The 23727-nt window shown below is 40.3% G+C and overlaps 2 protein-coding genes across 5 annotated transcripts in view; both read right to left on the reverse strand.

The window, feature by feature from the left end:
* Window positions 1–15783, reverse strand: part of LOC145341855 (mitochondrial inner membrane m-AAA protease component AFG3L2-like) — a 51560-nt gene extending 35777 nt beyond the window's left edge. Inside the window, exons 1-7 of one of the 2 annotated variants that reach the window (XM_080186850.1) lie at window positions 15479–15783; window positions 12071–12155; window positions 11360–11422; window positions 10306–10415; window positions 9415–9564; window positions 3243–3314; window positions 756–880 (exon numbers count right to left, since the gene is read on the reverse strand). In XM_080186850.1, the coding sequence (XP_080042976.1) occupies window positions 756–880; window positions 3243–3314; window positions 9415–9564; window positions 10306–10415; window positions 11360–11422; window positions 12071–12155; window positions 15479–15565 (692 nt within the window). In that variant the 5' untranslated portion in view covers window positions 15566–15783. The remainder of the gene's footprint in view (window positions 1–755; window positions 881–3242; window positions 3315–9414; window positions 9565–10305; window positions 10416–11359; window positions 11423–12070; window positions 12156–15478) is intronic. The other variant, XM_080186851.1, reaches the window with a different exon arrangement.
* Window positions 15784–18388: 2605 nt separating this feature from the next.
* def8 (differentially expressed in FDCP 8 homolog) overlaps window positions 18389–23727 on the reverse strand; it is a 28031-nt gene continuing 22692 nt past the window's right edge. The window contains exons 12-13 of one of the 3 annotated variants that reach the window (XR_013886456.1): window positions 20811–22090; window positions 18389–20397 (exon numbers count right to left, since the gene is read on the reverse strand). Coding sequence is in view for 2 of the 3 variants with exons in the window: in XM_080186853.1 (XP_080042979.1) it covers window positions 21997–22090 (94 nt within the window). In the remaining variant the exon portion in view is untranslated. Of the gene's footprint in view, window positions 22091–23727 lie in introns of all 3 variants that reach the window. The other 2 variants (XM_080186854.1, XM_080186853.1) reach the window with 2 other exon arrangements.

Below are 23727 nucleotides of genomic sequence, written 5' to 3' on the forward strand. Positions count from 1 at the left end.
TTAAGACACCCAGCACCTCCTTCTCTGTAATATGTACACTCCTCAAGACATCACTATTTATCTCCCCAAGTTCCCTAACAACCATGCTATTCATTTAGGATCTCACTCATCTCTTGTGGATCTGCACATAGATGACTTTGTTGATCCTTAAGAGGCTCTACTCCCTCCCTTGTTACTCTTTTGCCCTTTACGTATTTGTAGAAGCTCTTTGAATTCTCCTTTGCCTTATCTGCCAAAACAATCTCGTGTCACCTTTTTTGCCCTCCTGATTTCTCTCTTAACTCTACTCCTACACTCCCTATACTCTCCAAGGGATTCACCTGGCCCCAACTGCCTATGCACGTCACGTGTCTCTTTCTTCTTCTTGACCAGGGCCTCAATAACCCAAGTCATCCAGGGTTCCCTACTTCTGCCAGCCTTGCCTTTCACTCCATGAGGAATGTACTTACCCTGAAACTCTGGTTAACACACTTCTGGAAGTGTGCCACTTACCAGACGTCATGTCCAACTCAGAGATATTGGGGCAAATTTTCCCATTCTGCCTCCACTGCAATCATAGCAGGCAAGAGGCAGACCATAAAAAGGTCTGGTGATCTCAGGGTGGGACTTTCCAGTTTCGGGGCAAATGTGGCCGGAAAATCCCGCCCTTCAAGTCACTAGACATACAACTGTACAAACACTTGAACACAAGTCCTTATTCTTATTTTAAAATGGTCATATGCACGCACACACACACACATTTGGTTCCTACTTACCCATCACTCTCAGTGTTGTAGACCACAGCTACTCGATTTGCTGGTTCAATTCCTATCTCTTGTTGCACATTTTCTAAATTGCGCTCAAATGTATCGACACTTCCAATGTTAAACCACACGTAGCTCTAGGTGCATAGGGGATAGAATACCAAATTAATAAGCAATCCTGTAATCTGTGTCCGACTTTTGGACTATAAGGTCAAGAAACAAACTGGGTAATTTAATAAAGTTTTACTTCAACAACATTAAATATCTAACTCTGCATTAAGAGATCTTTTTGAAATTCCCTGAAGCACTAATTAAGTTTGCATAAATTGAATCTTAAATAAATTATCAGCTCCGTTCGCTGCCAATCATGTACCAGCGCCGCTGTCACATTGCTCCCAGGCCACAGAAAGCGGATAAAGCAGCACACGAGCAAAAAGCAGAAATGATGGGCCCCACAGATACCATTCCACCCCCACAACATAACTGTTCCCCTTACCCACTCACCACACCGCCCCCCCCCCCCGACTACTCAGACTGATCACGATCCCCTGCCCCCTTCCCCACACCAATCACCCACAGAGTGGCAGCAGTGACCTCCCCCCGCTTCCCCTCCCAACCAGAGATCCATCTGGCACCTGGCCTCCCTTCCCTCCACCTTCCCGCCCCCCCACCCTCAGAGATATACCTTACCTGCCTCCGTCCTCCCCAAACCAGAGACTGAATTGGCGTCTCCCCCCCCACCCCCACTCCTCAGAATGACAGGACTTCCTTCCCTGTCTCAGACAACGATCTGGCCTCCTTCAGCGCTAGGGCCTACCCCCGCCCCCTCCCCCCCAAACAACCAAAGGTACATCTGGCCCACCTCCTTCCCCCCCAACAAAGAGTGAATGATCACCCTCCCTCCCCACCAGAGAATGATCTGATCTGCCTCCCCACTCCACCCCCTCCACCACTGAACAAAGTCAGAGAGCCGTTGGAAGCTCCAAACGTATCTCTTCAGAAGCTGGAGTGCCCAAAACAGACCTTTGCCGAGCAGGTCTGTTCTGTGCCGAATCTGGACAGGTGAATGCAATGGTAAAGTGGGAAATGCTAGTAAAGTTGGGCAGACAGCCTTTAATTCAATTTACATGCAAATGCATTTAAATCGCTGCTGTGCCTGTTTCGCCCACGAATCAGATTGCGGCCATTTTTGAGCATTGGTAAAGTGAGCATCTGCGTGGACATGGATCGCAGTAATGGCCTCACGCCCAACTTTACCAAGTTTTCGACGCAATGGTAAAATCGGGCCCTCTATCTCATTCCTGTACTGTCTCGTCATTGTTTGAGATCCGATCCATTACAGTGGTGTTGTCAGCAAACCTGAATTCGAGCTGGAATGGAATTTGGCCACACAATCATAGGTGTATAAGGAGAATAGCAAGGGGCTAAGAACACAGCCTTGTGAAGCACCAATTTGAGGAGTGAATACAAATAATCTGAACTGTTAGGACAGGGAGAGACTGCGTATGTCTCCTGTAAATTACATCACTGGTTTTCTGCACATGTGCAAATGGCTTTCAGAGGCCATCTTGCACTGACAGGTGACACAGTGTGAATCCTCTACGGGGATGATAGAAAGCACAGATAAATATAGATGGACGGAAATGTTATATATCATCATTTGGATTCAACTGTATTGTTCTATGTGAAACATGTTTAGATGGCATCAATGTGGCTCTGATACAGCAGTACACAGCTGCCAACAATCAAGAACAAAATGGTCATCTCAGAGAAACTACAAAATGAAAATAACTTGGAGTTAAGCTCTGTGACGGGGCAATGCTGTACAGCAAGTGCTAAATGTGGTCCTCTAGGGGTAGTGTTCCTCACTTTGACACAAACTAATTAACCCATCAAATAAGAAAGCAGTTTTAAAACTTAGTATGGTTCCCCTGTTCCTTAATTTGGAATACGTATAGCAAATAGTTGGCTTTAGAGGGGGATTAAAAGGAGAAAACAATCAGATATGTACTGTGGACTTCCAGAAGAACAACAGTTGTGGCCTAAGTGTGCACTTTTAAAAAATATCGACTGCTTTAATATATACTCACACTTAACGATGCTTCAGAAACGTTTCAAGTTTACATGAATCTTCACCTAATGTATTCTGCTAAAGAACTGCCCTATTTTTCTGCATCTTATAACAAAATTCCACAGCAACTAAGAGCTGTAAACATGAGCTTTTAACTCAGATTAATACAGTTTCAACGTGTATTCACTAGGCTTGCCGCAGAGTACACTGAATGTTGGGACACGAGTGCCCTCTACTGACTGGACTCATTTTCAATACTAAAATAAAAACATGAAATACTGGTAATGCTCAGCAGGTAAAGCAGCATCTGTTGAGGAGTGAAGGTAGGAGTAATGTTGCAGATCTACGTGCTTTTATCAGAATCCTTCAACAAAAAAAGATTTTTCAATGTACCCCGGCAAAAAAAGTGTAGGTTAGTTTAGACTTACAGCATCAGTTGTAGTTCCTGGAGTGAAAATCACCCGCACAAACTGCTTGTTGACAACTTCTAGGCGATCGACCTGAAACAACATATGCAGAGAATCCTGTGTCAGCAAAAGTGAGACATGCGTTTCATCAATAACTCTGAAAAGGTAATACTTTAACACTACGGAGAATTGTCACAGTTTCTGACATTTTGATCTGAATATACAACAAAACCCAGTGCATAGCTTTCAAATTAAAATTCACACTTCCTCAAAACCCCGTATGAACCTTCAAAGAAGGAACAGAGCAAATGTCTTTACCTTCAGCAGAGAAATTTCCTCAAACCTGAGATCACGTTGCTGAAACGGTAACACTAGCTTCTCCCTTCAGTCTGTTCTTACTAAAACTGTGAAGCTGAATTTCATATAACTGAAGTGGCAGAGTGAACTTCTCAGTCCCAGCAAGGTTGGGCAGTAAACACAGGCATTTTGAACAATCCAGAAAATAAATAAAAATAAAAGCTAACGGTTACTTTAATATAAAACTGACCGTGTTAACGTTTTTCATTACGTAAAACGATTGAACAGTTTTCCACACACGGTTTATTGGTCAGTTACAAAATAAACAGTTGTTAGGTATATAATTAATAGTAACTATGAAATTTAGGGATTTTGGTTTCAATAACAGATTGAAAGGGACAAATTAATAATGGCAACAATCTGCTGAATCAGCCAAGCACAAAAGGTAATAACCATCTATGCACCACTTCACTTTATGTAATGCAATCACTTGATTTTTTAGGAAGTTTTTAGGATCCAGCAACACAAGACTAAAAAGCTCATAAGATAAGGGAGACAATGAATTTTGAGAGAAAACTTGCATGCATGCAGCATAAATACATAAATAGGAAGCAGGCAGCTAAGGTAAATATGAGACCTCTACTGAAAGAGGCAGGTGAATTTATAACAGCAAATGAAGAAATGGCAGATATGCTCAATAAATGTTTTGCATCAGTCTTCACTGTGGAAGACATTGCAAACATTCTAGTTATCAAATGGGCAGATTTGAAATAATATGGTAGAAATTATTATTGGCAAGATGCTGAAGTCAATGATCAAAGAGGAAACAGGTAATCCTTTAGGAAAATTGAATATAATCAAACTTAGTCATGGTTTGATTATATTCATAGTTTTATGGAAGGTGAATCACGTTTGACAAATTTGCTCAAATTCTTTGAGGATGTAACAGCAGGAGTAGATAGGGGAGAACCTGTAGATGTAGTGTATTTAGATTTCCTAAAGGCATCTGACAAGGTACTGTGTTATACAGAGCCCAAAGATGCTGGTAGACCAATGTAAGCAGTCATCCCAAAGTCTAATGATGCAATCTTATCGGCCGTTCACACCACACTCTGCTGCAGCGAAGGAGGAAATTTGGCACCCAGTCAAATCTCCGTTCACTGCAGCAGGATGGGAAAACAGTGCCAGCATGAATGGCTGTAATATTCTTTGAGAACACTACCTGCGCAGTAAACAACAGGGAACCTGTGGACATGGTATATCTGGATTTCCAAATGGCATTCAACAACGTGCCGCACCAAAGGCAGCTGCATAATATAAAGGTACATGGTGTTATGGGTAATGAATTAATATGGATAGAGGATTGGTTAACTAACAGAAAGCAAAGAGTAGGGGTCAATGGGTATTTTTCTGATTGGCAATCAATAACTAGTGGTGTGTCTCAGAGATCAGTGTTGGGACTGCAACTGTTTATGATTTACATAGATGATTTGGAGTTGGGGACCAAGTGTGGTGTATCAAAATTTACAGACTAAGATGAGTAGCAGAGCAAAGTATTCAGAGGATGCTGAAAATCTGCAAAGGGATATAGATAGTCTAAGTGAGTGGGCAAGAGTCTGGCAGATGGAGTACAACATTGGTAAATGTGAGGTCATCCAGTTTGGAGAAATAACAGCAAAATGGACTATAATTTAAATGGTAAAAAATTGCAGCATGCTGCTGTGCAGAGGGACCTGGCTGTCCTTGTGCATGAATCGCAAAAAGTTGGTTTGCAGGGTGCAGCAGGTATTAAGAAGGCAAATGGAATTTTGTCCTTCATTGCTAGAGGGATGGAGTTTAAAAACAGCCAAGTTATGTTGCAGTTGCATAAGGTGCTGGTGGGGCCATACCTGGAGTACTGTGTACAGTTTTGGTCTCCTTGTTTGAGAGAAAGGATATACTGGCACTAGAGAGGGTACAGAGGAGATTCACTAGATTGATTCTGGAGTTGAGAGGATTGGCTTATGAGGAGAGACTGGGGCTATAATCATTGGAATTCAGAAGAGTAAGGGGACATAAGATTGTGAAGGAAATAGATAAAAGCAGGGAAACTGTTTCCACTGGCAGGTGAAACTAGAACTAGGGACATGGCCTCAAATAAGAGGAAGCAGATTTAGGACTGAGTTGAGGAGGAATGTCTTCACTCAAAGGGTTGTGAATCTATGGAATTCCCTGCCCAGTGGAGCAGTTGAGGATATCTCATTGACTGTTTTTAAGGCAAGGGTAGATAAATTTTTGAACAGTATAGGAATTAATGGTCATGGTGAGAAGGCATGTAAGTGGAGCTGAGTCTACGAAAAGATCAACCATAATCTTATTGAATGGCGGAGCAAGCTCGAAAAGCCAGATGGCCCACTCCTGCTCCTAGTTCTTTTCTGGCTTAGGTCTGAGCAGTCAAGAAATTTTTCACCAGGCTGATAGTGGCAGATTTCAGGTGACTGAAGACTGAAAAATTGCTTTGATCCAGTCCATGCTGATTTAGTTTCTGTTTGGAAGTATCTAGCCAAAAACCTTTCTCCCATATTACTGGAGGCCCTTACAAGCTCATTGAAGTGCGCAACCTTTAGACAAGTGGTCCACAGAACAGGACCACACCCCTGTCATTATAACACAATGTTAAAAGAAGATGGTAAATGCCTTCATTTAAAGGAACAGAAGGAAATAAGTGTTTATTTTAATTAAACATTTTGCATTTTTGGGCTAACCATTATTACATGAACATCTTCAGATAATTTTTGGTATATTTTTATTTTGATATGTCTGACAATGAATATAACATTTTCAAGTTAACATTTCATTTAATTTTCCCTACTTTTCTGAAGGAGAGAATAGTTGAAATGCTTATTTAACCAGACCAGAAGAATCATTTAAAAATATCAACGGGAATTTCCCTGAACAGAAACACATTCTAAGAGTTCTGCAAAACAAGGTATCCCTTAAATATTATGGGATCTGTTAAGCATCACTCACAATATAACAATCATTTCACCCAAGGTGTATCACGGCATTTAACTGGGACACACTCAGGATAACTTGCCCATGACCTTTGGCAAATCATTGTTACCTTAATGCCAGGGTTGGTTTGAAAGCATTCCAGTTATGATGTTTCATATTCAAGTGTCACTTAATACAAGCAGACATGCCAAAGAGATCAGGCAGTAACAGGACAAGTCTGGCTGTCAATAAGATGTAAAAAAAGTCAAAACAGTGCACATCCAAACTTTTTTTTGTTGCTATTTCAAATTGGACTTCTGTTCAACCACAAAACGGCTTCTACAAGTGACATGACTCAAGGCCGGAAATTGGTTCTGGGGGACAGCAACAAAAATTGCAAGAACAAAAGAAACCCACTCTTGACCTTGTAGAATCTCATACCATATTGTAAGGCCATATCATAATCACAAAACTAGGTGACTATAGTTAAACTGACTCCCCCAGCTGGGACAATAACAAAGGCAGACATACCAAAACTCGTTATACCTGAAGAAGCATTGAGAGCAAAATTTTGTTTCGAAGGGAAATAATAGATTGTGGCCAGAACCACAGAAAATTAATTTAACTCCATAATGGACTGTGTCACATGACCTTGTGCTTCTAGTCTTTTGTATTGTTTAATATTACATTTCTAGCCACATAGCTCAGACTGCTGCTTTAACACCAACTAGAAAGATCGCCAACAGCTCCTGGCTGATCAAGCACCAGACACCACTTCTCAAAGCCTGTTTGATTTTAAAAGTCTCCAGTCATAAGCAGTTCAAGCACAGAAACCCCATTGTGCTATGTCAACATTTTTTTGCCAGGATTTGTGTTGCTGTCTCCAACCAAAAATGCATCTAGAAAGGGTTCTACCACGAAGAAAACACCCTCAGGATTTTGGCTTCTCAGACTTTGGAAATCTTGTGAATTAATATTCATTTGTGTTTCTGCCCATAAACATAAATCATCTTCTTTTCTATCTCCTCCCAATTGTATTGTGAATGCTCCCCACCCCTGGGATTGAATCTAAATAAATTAATCTTCTGAGTTAGTCATAACGTGAGTTTGCTGCAAGTTATTATTAAATAGGATCACACAAACCGAGGATTAGTGGAAAAACACGACAACCTTCTATTAAAATTATTCAAGAACACCTCTGCCTGTGGACAAAGAGAGAGAGGGCGGCACAGTGGCTACTACTGCTGCTTCACAGCGCCAGGGACCCGGGTTTGATTCTCTGCTTGGGTCACTCTCTATGCAGAGTCTGCATGGGTTTCCTCTGGGCGTTCTGGTTTCCTCCCACAGTGTGAAAGACGTGCTGGTTAGGTGCATTGGCCATGCTAAATTCTCCCTCCATACACCCAGAGTGTAGCGACTAGGGGATTTTCACAGCGACTTCATTGCAGTGTTAATGTAACATACTTGTGACACCAATAAATAAACTAAAACTCTCTCCTGTCTAACACCATCATGATACCACCATCCAAAATAATAGGTCCATGGTTCCATTTAAAAGGGAAGGGAATGGAATTTTAGATAGATTGTTCAAAGATAACGTAGGTGCGACGGATTGAATGGTCTCCTTCTGTGCTGTAAAGTTTAATGATTCACTGATATCTGCAGGCCTGGCACACCTACCTGTCAATGGCTGCAGTGTATTGGCTCTGCAGCCTCCATGTCAGCTGCTTACAGATCTGTTCCATCTGCTGTAAGGATGCTGGCACCCAACCTGCACCATAGGGACAGCATGGTCAGTGGCAGGCAAGATTACCAGCACACTCAAATCTTTTGTTTGCACCTCCATCCAGTCTAGCACACTGATTATCAGCAGTATCAGCCAATGCACTGCCTGCCAAAATGTGGAACAAGTCACTTGCTTGGTTAGAATAAAGTACCACTCCATTTTACACCAGGGGATCGGCCAATATCACGATATAAGTTTGGGGGGGCGGGGGTGGGGTGTCTGTGTTGAGTTTGCACATTTTCCCTGTGTCTACGTAGGTTTCCTCTGGGTGCTTGGTTTCCTCCCATACTCCAAAGATGTGCAGGTTAGGTTGATTGGTCATGCTAAATTGCTCCTAGTGTCAGGGGGATTAGTAGACTAAACAAGGGTTACGGGAATAGGGCCTGAGTGGGGTTGTGGTTGTCACAGACTCGATGGGCTGAACGGCCTCCTTCCGTACTGCAGGGATTCTATTGAAGTTCCCAATTCATGTGAGGAACTGCTCACAGCAGTGAGCCTAACCACAAGGTTGTAATGGTGTGTTCTGAGGAGTGCACCCTAGATGGCTCTCCTTAAACAGCAGCACCTCCATCCTGCCACTCATCACGTAGAGTGAATTCTCAGTTACATCACTATTACAAAGTCAATTTCCTGCCTCAATATATATTTTGCCTCATTGATTTAGAAAGTCTTTGAAAGTATTCCTTGAGTCAACTGCATCTTCATTAAAGCTATACTGATTTTCTGTCTCGTCACATCAGTCTCGAAAGTGAGGCAGAATCTGACTCCCATAAAGATCCCGTGAAGCGTGTGAGAAAATTGGCATTCGTAAAGTGCACCATAGCTCCAGATGGAGCCATAAGAGTTAAAAGAATCCATGTTCGTGCTCAAGAGGAAACATCACAACTGAGCCACGTTGCTGCCTGGTTTAGTTTCTATCTTCCAACACAAATTAGAAGCAGGAAAAATGTGAGATCACCAAATCTGTCAGCAATAAGGGCTTGAATTTGGGGTCTCCCTGTCCTGAATGGGCAAGTACCATGTCTCATGGTGTGCTGATCATTAACCATAAAGGAGACAAAGCTGTACACACGCAACATTACTTTTCCATATTGTCAAATACCTCTCCCTAGGAAGGCAGTTATTAAAATGACTTACCACACCTCGTGCTAGGTAATAATTTACAAAATCTTTCCAGGTGATTTCCCTGCCAGAATCTCTGTAGTAGAAATACATAAATCCAGAGAAAAGTCCAGCTATCCCCACAACCAAATATCGAAATTCCTTATCATCCCATGGAAGGTCTCCCTAGAATAAAAATGTAAAATATATTTATTTCTATCAACCATTCAGTCCCTCTTAATTATTAGGCATACATGCTACCGACAATCAAATTATTACAAGATTTCTTGGCAAGTTAACTTTCTGGTATTAAGCCTTTTTCAGTTGTCAAATTGTTAAAATCACGTGAAGGAAAATAAAGATCGAAATCCTAGTGAAGTATCAGATTAAGTGAGATCTGCAAGCTTATTCAACTAACTAAGCTTTAATATGGCATGTGTTCTTGCTCAGAGAGTCCCCTGAGAGTCATCTGTTGTATATTAGTGGTGTAACACAATTTGTCACATTTGACTGTTTAAAAAAAAGGGACTTTCTCAAGATTCAAGTATTTAAAACACTAGAAATACACACTCAAAAATTTAAGTTAGAAGTTAAAAACATCGAAGCCACATTAATAATGAAACTGCATGATTGATAACTAAAACACGATTGATAATTAAAGCAATTCTTTAATTTAGAAACATTAAACAATAATAATAAATGCCTCACAATTAATTTGATTTTCTATGTTAACAAATCTCGTTGGTAGATTTCATCTCTACATTGAGAGTTACTGTTGGTACTTGTTTCAATTACAGAGCGACAGATGGGATTTGTGTGTGTCTCTCTCTCTCTCTGTCTCTCTTATTTCACAAACTTTACCAAAAGGTCAGTACTAGCTATGTCTACTGGTCCAGAACAGGTGAACTAACTTTTCCAAAAACAAACCTTCTGCAACCGGTTCCACCAGGCAGATTCCTCTTTCTTCCCACCTTTTTTGCCACCGCCTCTTGCTCCACCTCCAGTACCTCCTCCAGACACCTTGGGGTTTTCTGCAGCTGAAGATATCACAATATTGAAAGAATGTTTGATCTTTTACCTATAAGTATTTATCTTTGTTTTTATTCATGCATGCAATTCGGCTATCATTGACAACTAACATGTATCGGCCACCCCTAATTGACCTTGAGAAGATCTTGGTAAGCCACCTTCTTAAATCACTGCAGTCCATGTGGTAAAGGTTCTCCCATGATGTTGTGAGGTAAGTAATGCCAGAATGTTGACATAGTAATGATGAAGGAACGGCAATATATTCTCAAACCATAACAGTGACTTGAGAGAGAACTTGTAAAGTGCTCATGTTCCCACCTGCCTGATGTCCTTGTCCTTCTAAGTGGAAGTAGTGCAGACTACTTGCATAAAACCACCCATTACGAAGTACCACTATTGGTGCAAGACCTAACTAAGGCAGGGTGGGAGAAGAGAACTGGATAAACTGATGACAACTAATATATTACAGGTATGGAAAGATAGGTTATGGTTTTTGACTAGTTATCCAGAGACCTGGTCTAATAAACCAGAGGACACAAGGTCATAGTAGCTTTTAAGAAAACTGGAAATAAAGAACCAGTATCAGTAAAACTGACAGAGAAGTTTTAAGATAGTGATTGAAAATCCAATAGTTATTAATGCCTTTTAGCAAAGGAAACTTTGTTTTCAATGGGCCTGATGCATTTGTGACTCAGGTCTCACAACAAAGTGGCTGACTGTTAACTGTCCTTTCTTAGTTACTTTCCCATAATAAGTAAGGTGGGCTACGAGTATTAGTTTTGCAGGAAGACCCAAATCTCTGTAATGAATAATAAAAGGCTAAGAGGTTAAAAATTTGATCATTACAAATATTATTGGTGGAATAGTAGGGGTATTACAGAGAATAAAACAGGGAGGTGATCTATTTCATCAGGAATTGCATTTTCAGAGTCAAAGCTCAGAAGTACTTTACCTTTAATGTCATTAGCTTTTGGTCCTGCTGCTTGTTTATTTTTAGGGAAATACTTCTCAAATCCTGAAACAAGAAATAATTAAATTCAAACTTCCTCTCCTCATTCTCTAATATAATGCTACTCAATTAAATAATTTCTATTATTAATTTATAAGTCCTGGTAAGGTGAATTAAAATAAATGGCATTGGAGAAAAAGAACGTGTAATATTCAATGCAGTGCATAGGTATTAATAGGATGTCACATCATCACAATCTGGCCCAGTGTTCTGTAACAGTGAAAACCACTTTGCCAACCACTGTGCCACCATGTTGCCCTTGCCGTGCCACCTTATTTTAAGAAAATAAAATGTCCCTGTTTAAAGTGAGCAAAATCCTTGTAACGTTGCAAGTGTCTTGTGCAAAACATTAGCCAATGAACAATGTTCTCAGATGCCATTCGAACTGTGTCTTATCTAACATATGTGAATTTCAGGTAAATATATTTAGTATTTGTAGCTCGATCAGAATCCCTCAGAGGGAAGTTGCAGCAATCTGCTAGGACTCTATTGTTGCACTGAGGTTTACAACAGGCTCTTCACATAGCGTACTATATTCTACTATAAAGCTTCTAAATGACTCTGGAGTAGGACAAATAGCAGGGATTTAAAAAAAATCATTGTATATCACTAGTTTGTCTACAATAAAAATAAAACGGATTCATTTGCACTTACCTTTTGGTTCTTTTGAAGTGAGCAATCTAAAATTCAACCTGTTTCCTTGATATCCCGGACTTCTGTTAATACATGGTCTGATATACTGGATTCAGAAAAAATAACTATTAAACTCAGCATTGGGATTCCTCGCAATCAGCATCAAAATACACTTGTTTTCCTAACAGGATTACTAAATAGTTATTTTGGGCAAAGAGTCCTGGTTCAAGGCTGGTTAAAACAAAATTTGAAACTAATTTTAGTTTAAAAATTTTGTCTCCTTCAACCGTGCATGACTATTATCTTGCATCAATCATCTTTCAGCTAACTGTATTTCAGTTGTATTCCTTCACTAGTGTCCATGAGACAAAAGATCATGATAGCATATTACGCAATCTATATTTCTAGTATTCCCTGGTTTACAATATTAAAAACATGACGCTCAAAGCATTTATCTGAATAGACAGAGATTAAATTATTTATAGCTAAATTCACTGCAACCCACTGCACCTCGTATCTAATAAGTTTCATGGACAGCTTTATAGAAAGGTTCTTCTGCCAGAAGTAGATTGGGTCTTAATTCTATCATTATCGCTGGATGCCCCAAAACACTGTTGAGCTAACGATATCATGTGGTCACTGCTGCAATGTGGGAAACATGGCAGCCTATTTGCACATAGCAAATTCCCGTCATCAGCAAAGAGATGATGACTAGATTGTGATGTTCACTGAGGGATGAGAATTGGCCAGGACACCAGTGAGAAATCCTTCGCTCTCTAAACAATGCCATGGGAAAGCAGACAGGGAGAGCCTGGATTAAATGTCTCTCACAAAGAAAGATCCCACAGTACTGCACAGAAGTGTCAGCTCAGATTATGGTTTTTTTTCTTCATTCATGAGATGTGGCTTTGCTGACTTGACAAGCATTTAATGCTCATCCCTAATTACCCTTAAGATGGTGGTGAGCTGCCTTCTTGAACTGCTGCAGTCCGTGTGGTGTAGGTACACCCACAGTGCTGTTAGGAAAGGAGTTGCAGGATTTTGACCCAATAATATTTCTAAGTCAGGGTGGTGAGTGACTTGGTGGGAAACTTGCAGATAGTGGTGTTCCCATCTATCTGCTGCCTTTGGCCTCAGATGCTCAAGTCTCTGGATTGGAATTTGAACCAGTAATCATTTGACTCAGGAGTTTGGCCTTTCTTAAAAATTAAGCTGCCTGATTTGAGTCTCTAACTAGTGAAATGTGGGAATTATTTTCAAGTAAATACATCATTGTGTTGCTCAAATTATTAAGAATTAAGCACTCCTATTTTTCCAGCAAAACCAGTAGCTACTGGGCAAGTTTCAGAATAATCCACTTGTTCATTCTGAAACTTTCACCATTTCCCCTCAAGCCCTCTCCGAACTCATTGTGCCATGGGGGCCCATCGTCTGCTCCTTTGATCACATATCCATCAAACTGCTGATCACCCATCTTCCCTTCCTGGCTCCCACATTAACTGGAGTTGTTAATAGCTCACACTCCAAAGGCACTAGCCACTATCCTTCAAATACGTTGTCACCAGTCTCCTCCTCAGAATGATTTCACTGTCCTAACAGCCTACCACTGCATAAAGTTCTTGAACATCTTGTCATCTCCTAAATCTGTGCCCAATCTTCCCACAACTGCAATACTGAACCTTCAATCAGATTTCTACTCCTGTCATAACACAACCCTCAAAGTCACAAATGACATCTTGTGTGATTATGACTGTGGTAAACTATCCCACTTCTTCCTTCTTGTTCTAATTGCAGACTTTAATATGGTTGGCACACTGTCCTCCTCCAATACCTCTCTTCTGATGTCCAGCTAGTGTGACTGCACTCATTTGGTTCCACTATCCATCCAATCATAGCCAGAAAATCATCTGCAATGGTTTCACTTCATGTTCCCACACCATTGCATGTACCGAAATGAATTATGCTTGGCCCCTTCCTGTTACAACTCCCAACACTTCACTGCTTCTGATTTGTCACGTCACTTGTCTGAGAATCAATATTCCATGAGCAGAGATTGTTTTCAATTAAATATTGGGAAGAAGAAAACCACTGTATTAATTCCCCAACACAAACTGTTTGTTCTCTATCCACTGTCTGACTACACCAAACTATTCACAACCTTGGGATTCCATTTGATGCTGAGCTGAGCTTCCCACTCCCCATTTTCTCCATCACTAAGATTTCTTGCTTGGTAATAATGCCTCTGTGCTGCTGCCTCAGCTATGCCTTTGTTAACTGTAGATTGTTCAAATGCTTTCTTGGATGGCCTTGCATGTTGCACCAATCAACTGGAACTCATCTAAAAGCTGCGTGTCCACGCACTAACTCAAAAAGCCGTGTTCAGCTATTATCTCTGTGTTAGCTTATCAGTGGCTCCAGCCCAGCAAAGCCTTGATTTTAAAACCATCTTCCTTATTTTCAAATTCTATCATGGCCCTTCCCCATCTTTATAACTTTGAACAGTCCCACAAATCTCTCAGGTATCTGCAACTCCAAACCACTATTTTGGCCTCCTGCTCAACTCTAATTATTCCACCAATGGCAGCCCCAAGCTCTGGAATTTCCTTCCTCAATCTTTCCGCTTCTCCCATAAAACCCACCACTTCGAACAACATTTGGGCACCTGTCCTGCTAGGCTTAGAGAAGGTGAGTGACAGATTTCTACCTTTGGGCACTTACAGGAGGTTGGGACATGGTAGGGAATATAGGGAGGAATGTAAGTTGCGTCCGGTGCCACATGTGGGAGTTCCTGGTGGTGTCACGTGTCCCCAAAGATGTGCTCTTAGGCTAATCGGTTTACCAAATTGACACTATTTCTTCCCTGAATCTGACTGAGTAGGGTCCCATTCGTAGACATGCAGGGTAGAATAGGTGTAGGGTGATGTGGCGGCGCGGGCTCGTTGGGCCGAAGGGCCTGTTTCCCGTGCTGGGTTGTTCTTTGTTCTCTCTGTCAGGGTGACCAAGGGGTCCACCTTTAATGGGGTTGTCTCTTATTTTGAGTGTTAATCCCTCAAATCCGGAATTTCAAGGCCAAACTCGGTGAGACTGAGTCTTAGCTGAGTGCTTGAGCAATATAAGTCTGAGAGTCGGCCAGCAGGAGGAATTTAAGTTCCGTGGCACCTTAAATATCTGTGTTAGCTCGAACATAAAATTATTTAAAACTCCTTTTAACTTCCCACTCCTTAAAACCAACCCCCTCACCTCCCCCTCCTCAAATTGGTCAGCAGCACCCCTTTCCCTGGGTGGCAATGCCATTAGTGTGGTTTGATCGAGAGTTGGTCCACCCTGCTTCCTGTCTTACGGCGGGTTATATAATTCCTTTAAGGGGCACCCTCAGTGATACAGATTCACCCACCGACACCGCGCGGCGGGGTTTTCCCCCAGTCTCACCCGGCAGCAGCCCCGCTGTCCCGGCCACAGGGCCCGGGCGAAGAATCGCCGGCAGCCGCTCAGCTGCAGCCTGAAGACAAGCGCCATGGCCCTGGGCCTCGGCCTCCCAAGCTCAACGTCAGGCCGGCCTTGGGGCCCTGCCTCGGCTCACACTCTCCACCAGCTCCGAGCTAAACCCGACTGAGTCAGGCTCGAGCGGACCACCTGCCCGTCCCTCCGGTAAAACTTCAATACTCGGAACATCTAAAAGTGGAAACCACAATGACAAGTGCAACCCCAAATCAGCTCCCCGGCCCCGTCACCAATATGCTCCGGGTGGAACACGTGTCCCCACCACTGTGGTTCCGACAACAACTGTATCCACCCAAAATCAGAGTTCATTCATTCACCGTGACTGTCATTTTGATTTGATTTATTATTGTCACGTATATTAGTAAGTGAAAAGTATCATTTCTTTATTGTCACATTATCAGTATACAGTGAAAAGTATTATTTATTGTCACATGTATCAGTATACAGTGAAAAGCATTGTTTCTTTATTGTCACATGTATCAATGTACAGTGAAAAGTAGTATTTATTGTCACATGTATCAGTATACAGTGAAAAGCATTGTTTCTTTGTCACATGTATCAATGTACAGTGAAAAGTATTATTTATTGTCACATGTATCAGTATACAGTGAAAAGCATTGTTTCTTTATTGTCACATGTATCAATGTACAGTGAAAAGAGTTAAGGGTAGTTCACTTTGTTCAATGTATGAGTGATGTCAGTATCCTTGGCCTGTCAGTTCTTATTGTGTTATTGAGCTAGTTTAGCTTGATTGAGGAGGTTAGGGCAGTGGTAATTATGTTTATCCAGGGCAGCTGAGATGTCACCTTTTGCGGACTTCTGGATGGCTCTCCTTCTTGAGACTTAGTTCCCCAGGGGATTGGTATCCTGTTGACTGCAAGGCCTGAGTGCAAGTCAAAGTGTTCCAGTTCACCATTGGTCAGAGTCTCTCTTCAATTGAAGATTAGGCTGGATGGAGGAGTAGATTGTATTCCTCCAAGTGATCTTATATAAGGACTTCCAGATTGTCCTCCTTCTTGAGGCTTGTGTTCCCCTGGTGTGGGCTGTATCCTGTTTCTTATGAAGTTATGTTGTTCTGTTCCTGGCATCTTTTTTGAAAAAGTATGCATAGCTAGACCACATCTGGCATCTATTGGCTAATCCTGATGTTCCTTTATCTCGGGGTCCTCTCTTTGTCTGGGTGTGAGGTGCTCTGACTTGTTAGGATAAATTTTCCAGTCATAAGAAATAGGAGCAGGAGTAGGCCATCTAGCCCTTCGAACCTGCCCCGCCATTCAATAAGATCATGGCTGATCTGCCAGCTGTGGGAATCATTGCAGGCAGGACAAAAAATTAAGCAGATCATTAAAGGTCCATTGACCTTGGGTGGGAATTTCTGGTTTTGGAGCATGCGCAGCCAGAAAATCACACCCATTACATTTAATTCTAGAGGGTTTTCCTTATTTTGTTAGGAGGAAAATTATATCTCTGCTCGAGGTATCCCGTGTCTTAACAATTTATCATCTTGTTGGTAGGGTTTCCTTGCGTGTGTGTGTGTGTGTAGGGGGGAAAGGAGAATAGTGTAGGTTTCCAGTGATGATGTGGCCTAAACAACACCACTGATATGGCTACAGTGAGGTTTATTGTGTTGAGTTTTGGCATGGCACAAATCCTTAGTTTACTAACTCCTGTATGAGAGAATGTACACAGCCACATCTTATACAGATGGCAGTAGCCTGATGTTTCCCCTTTTTAAGTAAAAACTTTATTTATTAGTCACAAGCAGGCTTACATTAATGCTGCAGTGAAGTAATTGTTAAAATCCCCTAGATGCCACACTACAGTGCCTGTTCAGATATACTGAAGGAGAATTTAGCATGTCCAATGCACCTAATCAGCATGTCTTTTTGGACTGTGGGAGGAAACTGGAGCACCCGGAGGAAACCTATGCAGACCAGGGAAGAACATGCAGACTCAGCACAGTGTCCCAAGCCAGGAATCGAACTGAGTCTCTGGTGCTGTGAGGCAGCAGTGCTAACCATTGTGTCAGTATCGTTTCATTGCTTGGAGGACTGAAGATACTGAGTAAGGTCCCAAGTAGTTGTATTTTGCCCCATACGTGATCTCATATATTGTGTTAATCTGTCTTTATTATACTGTGGAGGAGGGTGCACACCATGGTGCTTATCCTGAGATCCCCTGCTCTTTCCGGTGTTGTTTCATTAGTATATATAAAAGAAGACAACAACTGCAAGGATTTATAATCTGAACCAGTTGTATGAATATAATACTGGTCTTTTTTGTATATGTGGAATAATGACCACTAGATTTTGGGGATTTGTCGTCTCTTGTGGTAAAATGAAAAACCCTCAATAAAGACATTCATTAAAAAAAACACTTCTTTCAATGTCAAATAGAAAGAAGTTTCCCTCTAATATAGAAATTCTGTCCTATAGTTATAGTTACTCAATTAAATCAGTGTGTGGGTTTAAGTCATTCAAAGTTCAAACTACTCTTTGACCATACCCTCAAAGTTGATTTAAAAAACTCTTAGCTAAAGTTGTCAAACCATTGAGTGCAGTTCATCACAAGCACTGCCTTCTCGTGCACTAGTTGTCTCAACTGGTGAACTACCCATTGTCTCACCGACAGAAATTCAAAATGAATCAAATAATTTAAACTGTGGTTAAATAATAAAATCCATATAGAGGTTACTGACCAGCAACCCTAAAAATGAGTAAAATTATCAAAACCTTAACATTGTGTCATGGGTAAACATTTCTGTTTTCATTTAGATACTATAGGAAATGCTCAAAACTTTGAACAGAATTTCAATGAAGGAAATGAACAAGCCTTGAAATATAATTTATTAAATATTTATTCTATACATTACAATAAATGGTCCCCAATGTATTTTAAGCACCATAGACAGTATGTTTGAGAAGAAACAATGCAAGATGTCAAGAGGTGACCTTAATGGACAACATACAAGTGTTCTTTTTCATGATTCATATAGTTATGATGTAATTTAGTTTGCATATATGAATATATATAATATACAATCCCTGGTAGTTTGTTTATATACACACAAATATATAATGAATATTTTGCCAAGAACCATCATTTTCTAACAAAGGGGAAAACTAGAATTATGGAATACATTTCAATATTTGTTATTTTAAAAGCAACTGTCCAAAGAAATAAACTATTCATTTTATGAAATGCATTTTCTAAGTGATCCTACTGGAGGCTCATCATCAATCACACTTTTTTGGTCGAATTTAAAACTAGTACCTATATATGCCAAAACTTAAGAATATTATGCAAATAGTGGAAATCTACAGCAGATTGGTCAGCCTTTTAAAAGAAATAAACCTTTGATCAATTTACACAATAAATTAACCAAAGAATAAATGCCAATAACATGAGAAATATTGAAGATACTAGGACCCTTGAAATAAAAGCAGAAAATGCAGGAATCATTTATCAGATTAGGCAACATCTCTGGAGACAGGAGAAAAGGTTGGAGCAACATTTCAGGTCTTTGTTCTTTTATATATCCAATGTTTCATATACATAACTTTTCATCAAAACCCCAAGGATTCATAGATTGAAAACATAAACCTAACCCTTTGAGAATTTTCCTCAGATCTTGCCTGACTTGCAAGCATTTCCTGATAATAATTAATTTCACATCTTAGCCTATGTTTTCTCTTTCAAAGACTGATCAATCTGCTGGTGCATTCCAGCAATTTTTTGTATTTATTCACAACATTTTCAACGCCAAATAAAGTGGAGGAACAATACAGAACCAGAATCAATGTCCTACATCAATATTCCCTGATCTGCATTCCTTTATTGGATATATTTTCAAATGGATCATTTTTAGTGAAAGGGTTAAAATGAAACATCTGTTGGCCTGATTTTATGAAGAACAGAAAAAGAACACAGACGGTGCACAGACCAGACCACTCATCAGTCTCGCCTCTGTTGACTACAAGTTATATTTGAATTTTGAAAAGACAAATGATTTTGAAAGAGACAAATAAAATGGTGAATGCACAATTATTTTAGAAGGAGATCTGAATAGTGATACTTAGGGATTTAAACCATTTCAAAGTGTTTAACAATATTTAGTGCTAAAAAATGCAGTTTTGTGATACAAAATTTTGAATTAGCAGCATAATTCTATATATATAGTACTGGTGCTAAGAATTTAAATGATTGCACAATATTTAATTATATTTTACTTTATGGTTCATTGAGAATGGGGAAATAGACCAGTGGATCAAGTTATGCACTATCTAGTAGTGCGTCAATTCTTCCTCTCCCTTCCCTCCATTGTGATAATCTTAAAACAATCAAGGAAGCCACAATACACTAGGAATGAGAAACAGACTGTAACAATTTTTTTATGCTGAGTCAAAGGTATCTCTAAATTTTTCTTTCAATCTTTTTTCAGTGCTGATATCTGCATAATACCTCAGAGAAATTATCTACCAACCAAACTGCATCATACTGAGTACTCATTAACTATTCAAGAGAAAACATCAGACTGAAATATCAACCTGTAAAAACACAATGTAACCCCCCACCAAACAAGTCCTTAATCAGATTGTCAATGTCAGTGTAGGTGTAGGTGGTGGAAGAGTCATTGTTGCAGAACTGATTGTTATTATTTTCATCAGGTGTATTAAACCAAATCATTCCTCGTCATTTTGTCACTCCTCTTTCCTATTGAATTACGAAAACCTTAGCATGGGCAAAAGAATACTGGTGATAAATGCAATCCAGGGTGGTCATCATGGTCCCCGTCGGCTGTTATGGCAAACTTCTAAAAAGCTGTGCCCCAAAAGGAAATAAATGATCTAAAGTTGAAATCAGAACATTTAACTGTGATTAATATGGCACTGTTTTTCATCAAACTAAATAAATTACATTAGGAATTACAATATAGCACGGATTACATTAGTTATTTCATTCTATTTAAAAATGCAACTGGTCCAACCTTGTCAAGGTGTTCTCTCTAACAAAATGATTATTAGTTTATCATTATTTTCAACAAGACTGAAATTAAAATCCAGACGTCCCATTTCAAATCAAATTCCCATAGCTAAACTCCATATCTGCACCAAGCAGACTTGCAGCATTGAAATGCAGTCTTATTTGACCAACCAGCCCCATGGGCCATGGAGGGCCAGACCTACTCCCCGCTTTAAATAGTGTAGTAAGCAAATGTCCCTATATGTGATCCTGGCTGGAGAAACAACGGAAAGCTTACCAGCATTTTGCACCAGTGGGCAGTGTGGTTTCAGTTCAAAAAGCTTCTCTGTGCATAATCAGGATCTGCTGAACTCCCTCAGGTAAATAGGTAATATCCCTCTACATTAGATCAGCAGAATCAACTGGCTGTGTAGATATCTTAGCAGCTTGGTTTGGAGAGTCAAACATTGCACAATAATGGATTTTTCCTGGGTGTCAAGACATGCAACTGTTTTCGAACTGATAAGTGGAAGTGACACTTGCTGTCAGCTTGCTGCTATCAATTTATCATTGTCTACAGTCCACTGTTGCAGAAGGTTTACGATTCTTTTAAAAAAAACAGCAAGGCATTTTGAACCTCCATTTCTTCACATAGGCTGGGGCACTGGCCCCCTAAGTCATCAATTTTTCTGCTTCCAGTGGCACAATTCTCATGTACTCAATCTCTACCCCTTCTTTTCTCACAGTTCAATTTCTAGTTTTGAACCAAATAAATCAGGATTTGACAAAGATGAAATCTGACATACGAACAAGCCCAGATCTATAATTAATTGCCAACTTAAACACCTGTTCCTTTGATCGTGAAGGTTGATTTAACAAAGAACGAGCCATCTAAATTGGAATTTCTCCTTTGCCAAGTTCAGATTGATGCCAGTGAGCAGAAAATAAAAAAGGGCAGCATTACTAACATTTTGTCTTCATCCAAGAATGTGATAAAAGTGCTATGTAGCTGCAAGCTCTCTCTTCATGAATCACCTCACAAAGGCCAGCATGCTTTTCCCAGAATCTATTTAAATACATACTATGTGTTTCTGCAGTCAATCAGATGGTGATGGACTAAACATGTAACAAAATTGAAATATATTCTAAATAAAAAGTGCTCAGGGAGGTATGTGTATCAGTACACTGCTCCTAATATGATGCTGGTCAGATTTTAATTTCTAAAACTTGGCTTTGATTCACTAGGGAAGCTGCCATTTTAGCCTTTCATCAACAGTTGGACTTACAACATCAGGGATAATTTTTATATGTTCATTTATATCAGATTCCCATGCCTTATATGGTCCACTAATGGAAGCAAACAATTCCATTGTTAACATCTACACCATCATCCCAACAAGTTTTTAAACTTAGTTTGCTGGCAGGATATGAAATGAACAGCATTACAAAATTCTCAGTTGACTATTCTTCGTTTGGGCTCAGTTTCAGTCTGGGTGAGACGGCCCAATTTGCGACTGTCTTCTCATCGACAGCCGCGGGCACCTTGGACAAGTGGTGGAATTGTCGTAATAACAATCTCTGCAAATAAAGAGCATTGTAAGATACTGGTTACAGAAAGATATACATTAGTGCAAATCAATGTTTAGAGACAACATATAGTGTCTCTGATTTACATGAAATCACATGGGAACATTACAGTTGTCAGGCTGGTCCCAAAGCTCAAATTATACCATTTGTTTCACTCCAACAATCTCTCAAGGCAGTCTGTTCTAGGCACATGCCATTCTCTTTCAAGCAGTTGATCCGAAACTCATATTCCACCTTTTTGTGTAGAGTTCATATACCCTGGATACAAAATTCACAGTTGCAAAGCCAGTCTATCAGTCTGAGATTCTATTTATTAGTTTGATGAAAATCTTTTACTTCCTTGCTCTTCTATAAACATTCTCAATTTATAGAATCTCTACAGTACAGAAGGAGGCCGTTCAGCCCATTGAGTCTGTTACCAATCACAATCTCACCCAGGCCCTATTCCTACAACCCCACGCATTTACCCTGTTCATCCCCTTGACACCAAGGTCAATTTAGCATGGCCAATCAACCTAAACCACACATCTTTGGACTGTGGGAGGAAACCGGAGCACCCAGAGGAAACCCGTGCAGACACGGGGAAACTCCACACAGACAGTGATCTGAGGCCTGAATTGAACCTAGGATCCTAGCGCTGTGAGGCAGCAGTGCTGACCACTGTGCCATTGTGCTGCCCATTTCTTGATTCGCTTCTCATAGCTTCAACCCCTATTCTCAGCAAATGTTTATTTACTCTAATATCAAAGCAAATTACTGCGCATGCTGGAATTGGAAACAAAAACAAAAAACACTGGAAAACCTCAACGTCTGACAGCAACTGTGGAGTGAGAATAGAGCCAATGTTTCAGGTCTGAATAATCCTTCATCAGAGCTGAAGACAAAGGAAATAGGATGAGATATACAACATTGTAAATCTCATCCTTCTTTTGTCTTCAGCTCTGATGAGAGGTCATTCAGACCTGAAACACTGGCTCTATTCTCTCTCCACAGATGCTGTCAGGCCTGCTGAGATTTTCCAACATTTTCTGAGTTTATTTGCCCTGCTTCACAAAGTCAGCATGTCCCAATAATACAATACTTAGATCTGAAATATTGATCGACACATACGCACTACTGCATACTGCATTATGTTCTACTCTTCTGACTATATACTCCAGTGCACTGATATTAATCACTCAAGCTCACTTTTATTCATGTTTCTGATGATGTAATATCAGCTCGAGTTATTATACTCCCTCTTTTCCTTCACTGCTCTACCTTTAAAAGCACAATGACGTGCTGTAATGGATGGCTCCTCGATACAGTAAGATTGTATTTAGTTTTTAAGTCGCTTCCCTGGCCTGGGCCTCATCTGTGTAGTGTTCTACAAGACAGACAAAGAAAATGCTCTGCCATAAAGGATGAAAAGGGAAATACTGAGAAAAAGAAAAAATGTCACTCTTTTGAGAAATAGTTAGATCCTACTGAACTTCTTTGAGTATGTAATTCAGTACACGCTCTGGCACATCTTGATGTGTAGTCACAGAAGTGCTGAGAACAGGCTTTACATTGGTTGTCCTGCCTTCTAGCATTAGGTCAATCAGATTTTTAAAATGGATTGAGTAAACTTTAAAAGAAAACCAAAT

The sequence above is a fragment of the Carcharhinus amblyrhynchos genome, chromosome 4 (genome assembly GCF_965287045.1).
Source record: "Carcharhinus amblyrhynchos chromosome 4, sCarAmb.v2.hapA, whole genome shotgun sequence".
Classification (NCBI taxonomy): domain Eukaryota; kingdom Metazoa; phylum Chordata; class Chondrichthyes; order Carcharhiniformes; family Carcharhinidae; genus Carcharhinus; species Carcharhinus amblyrhynchos.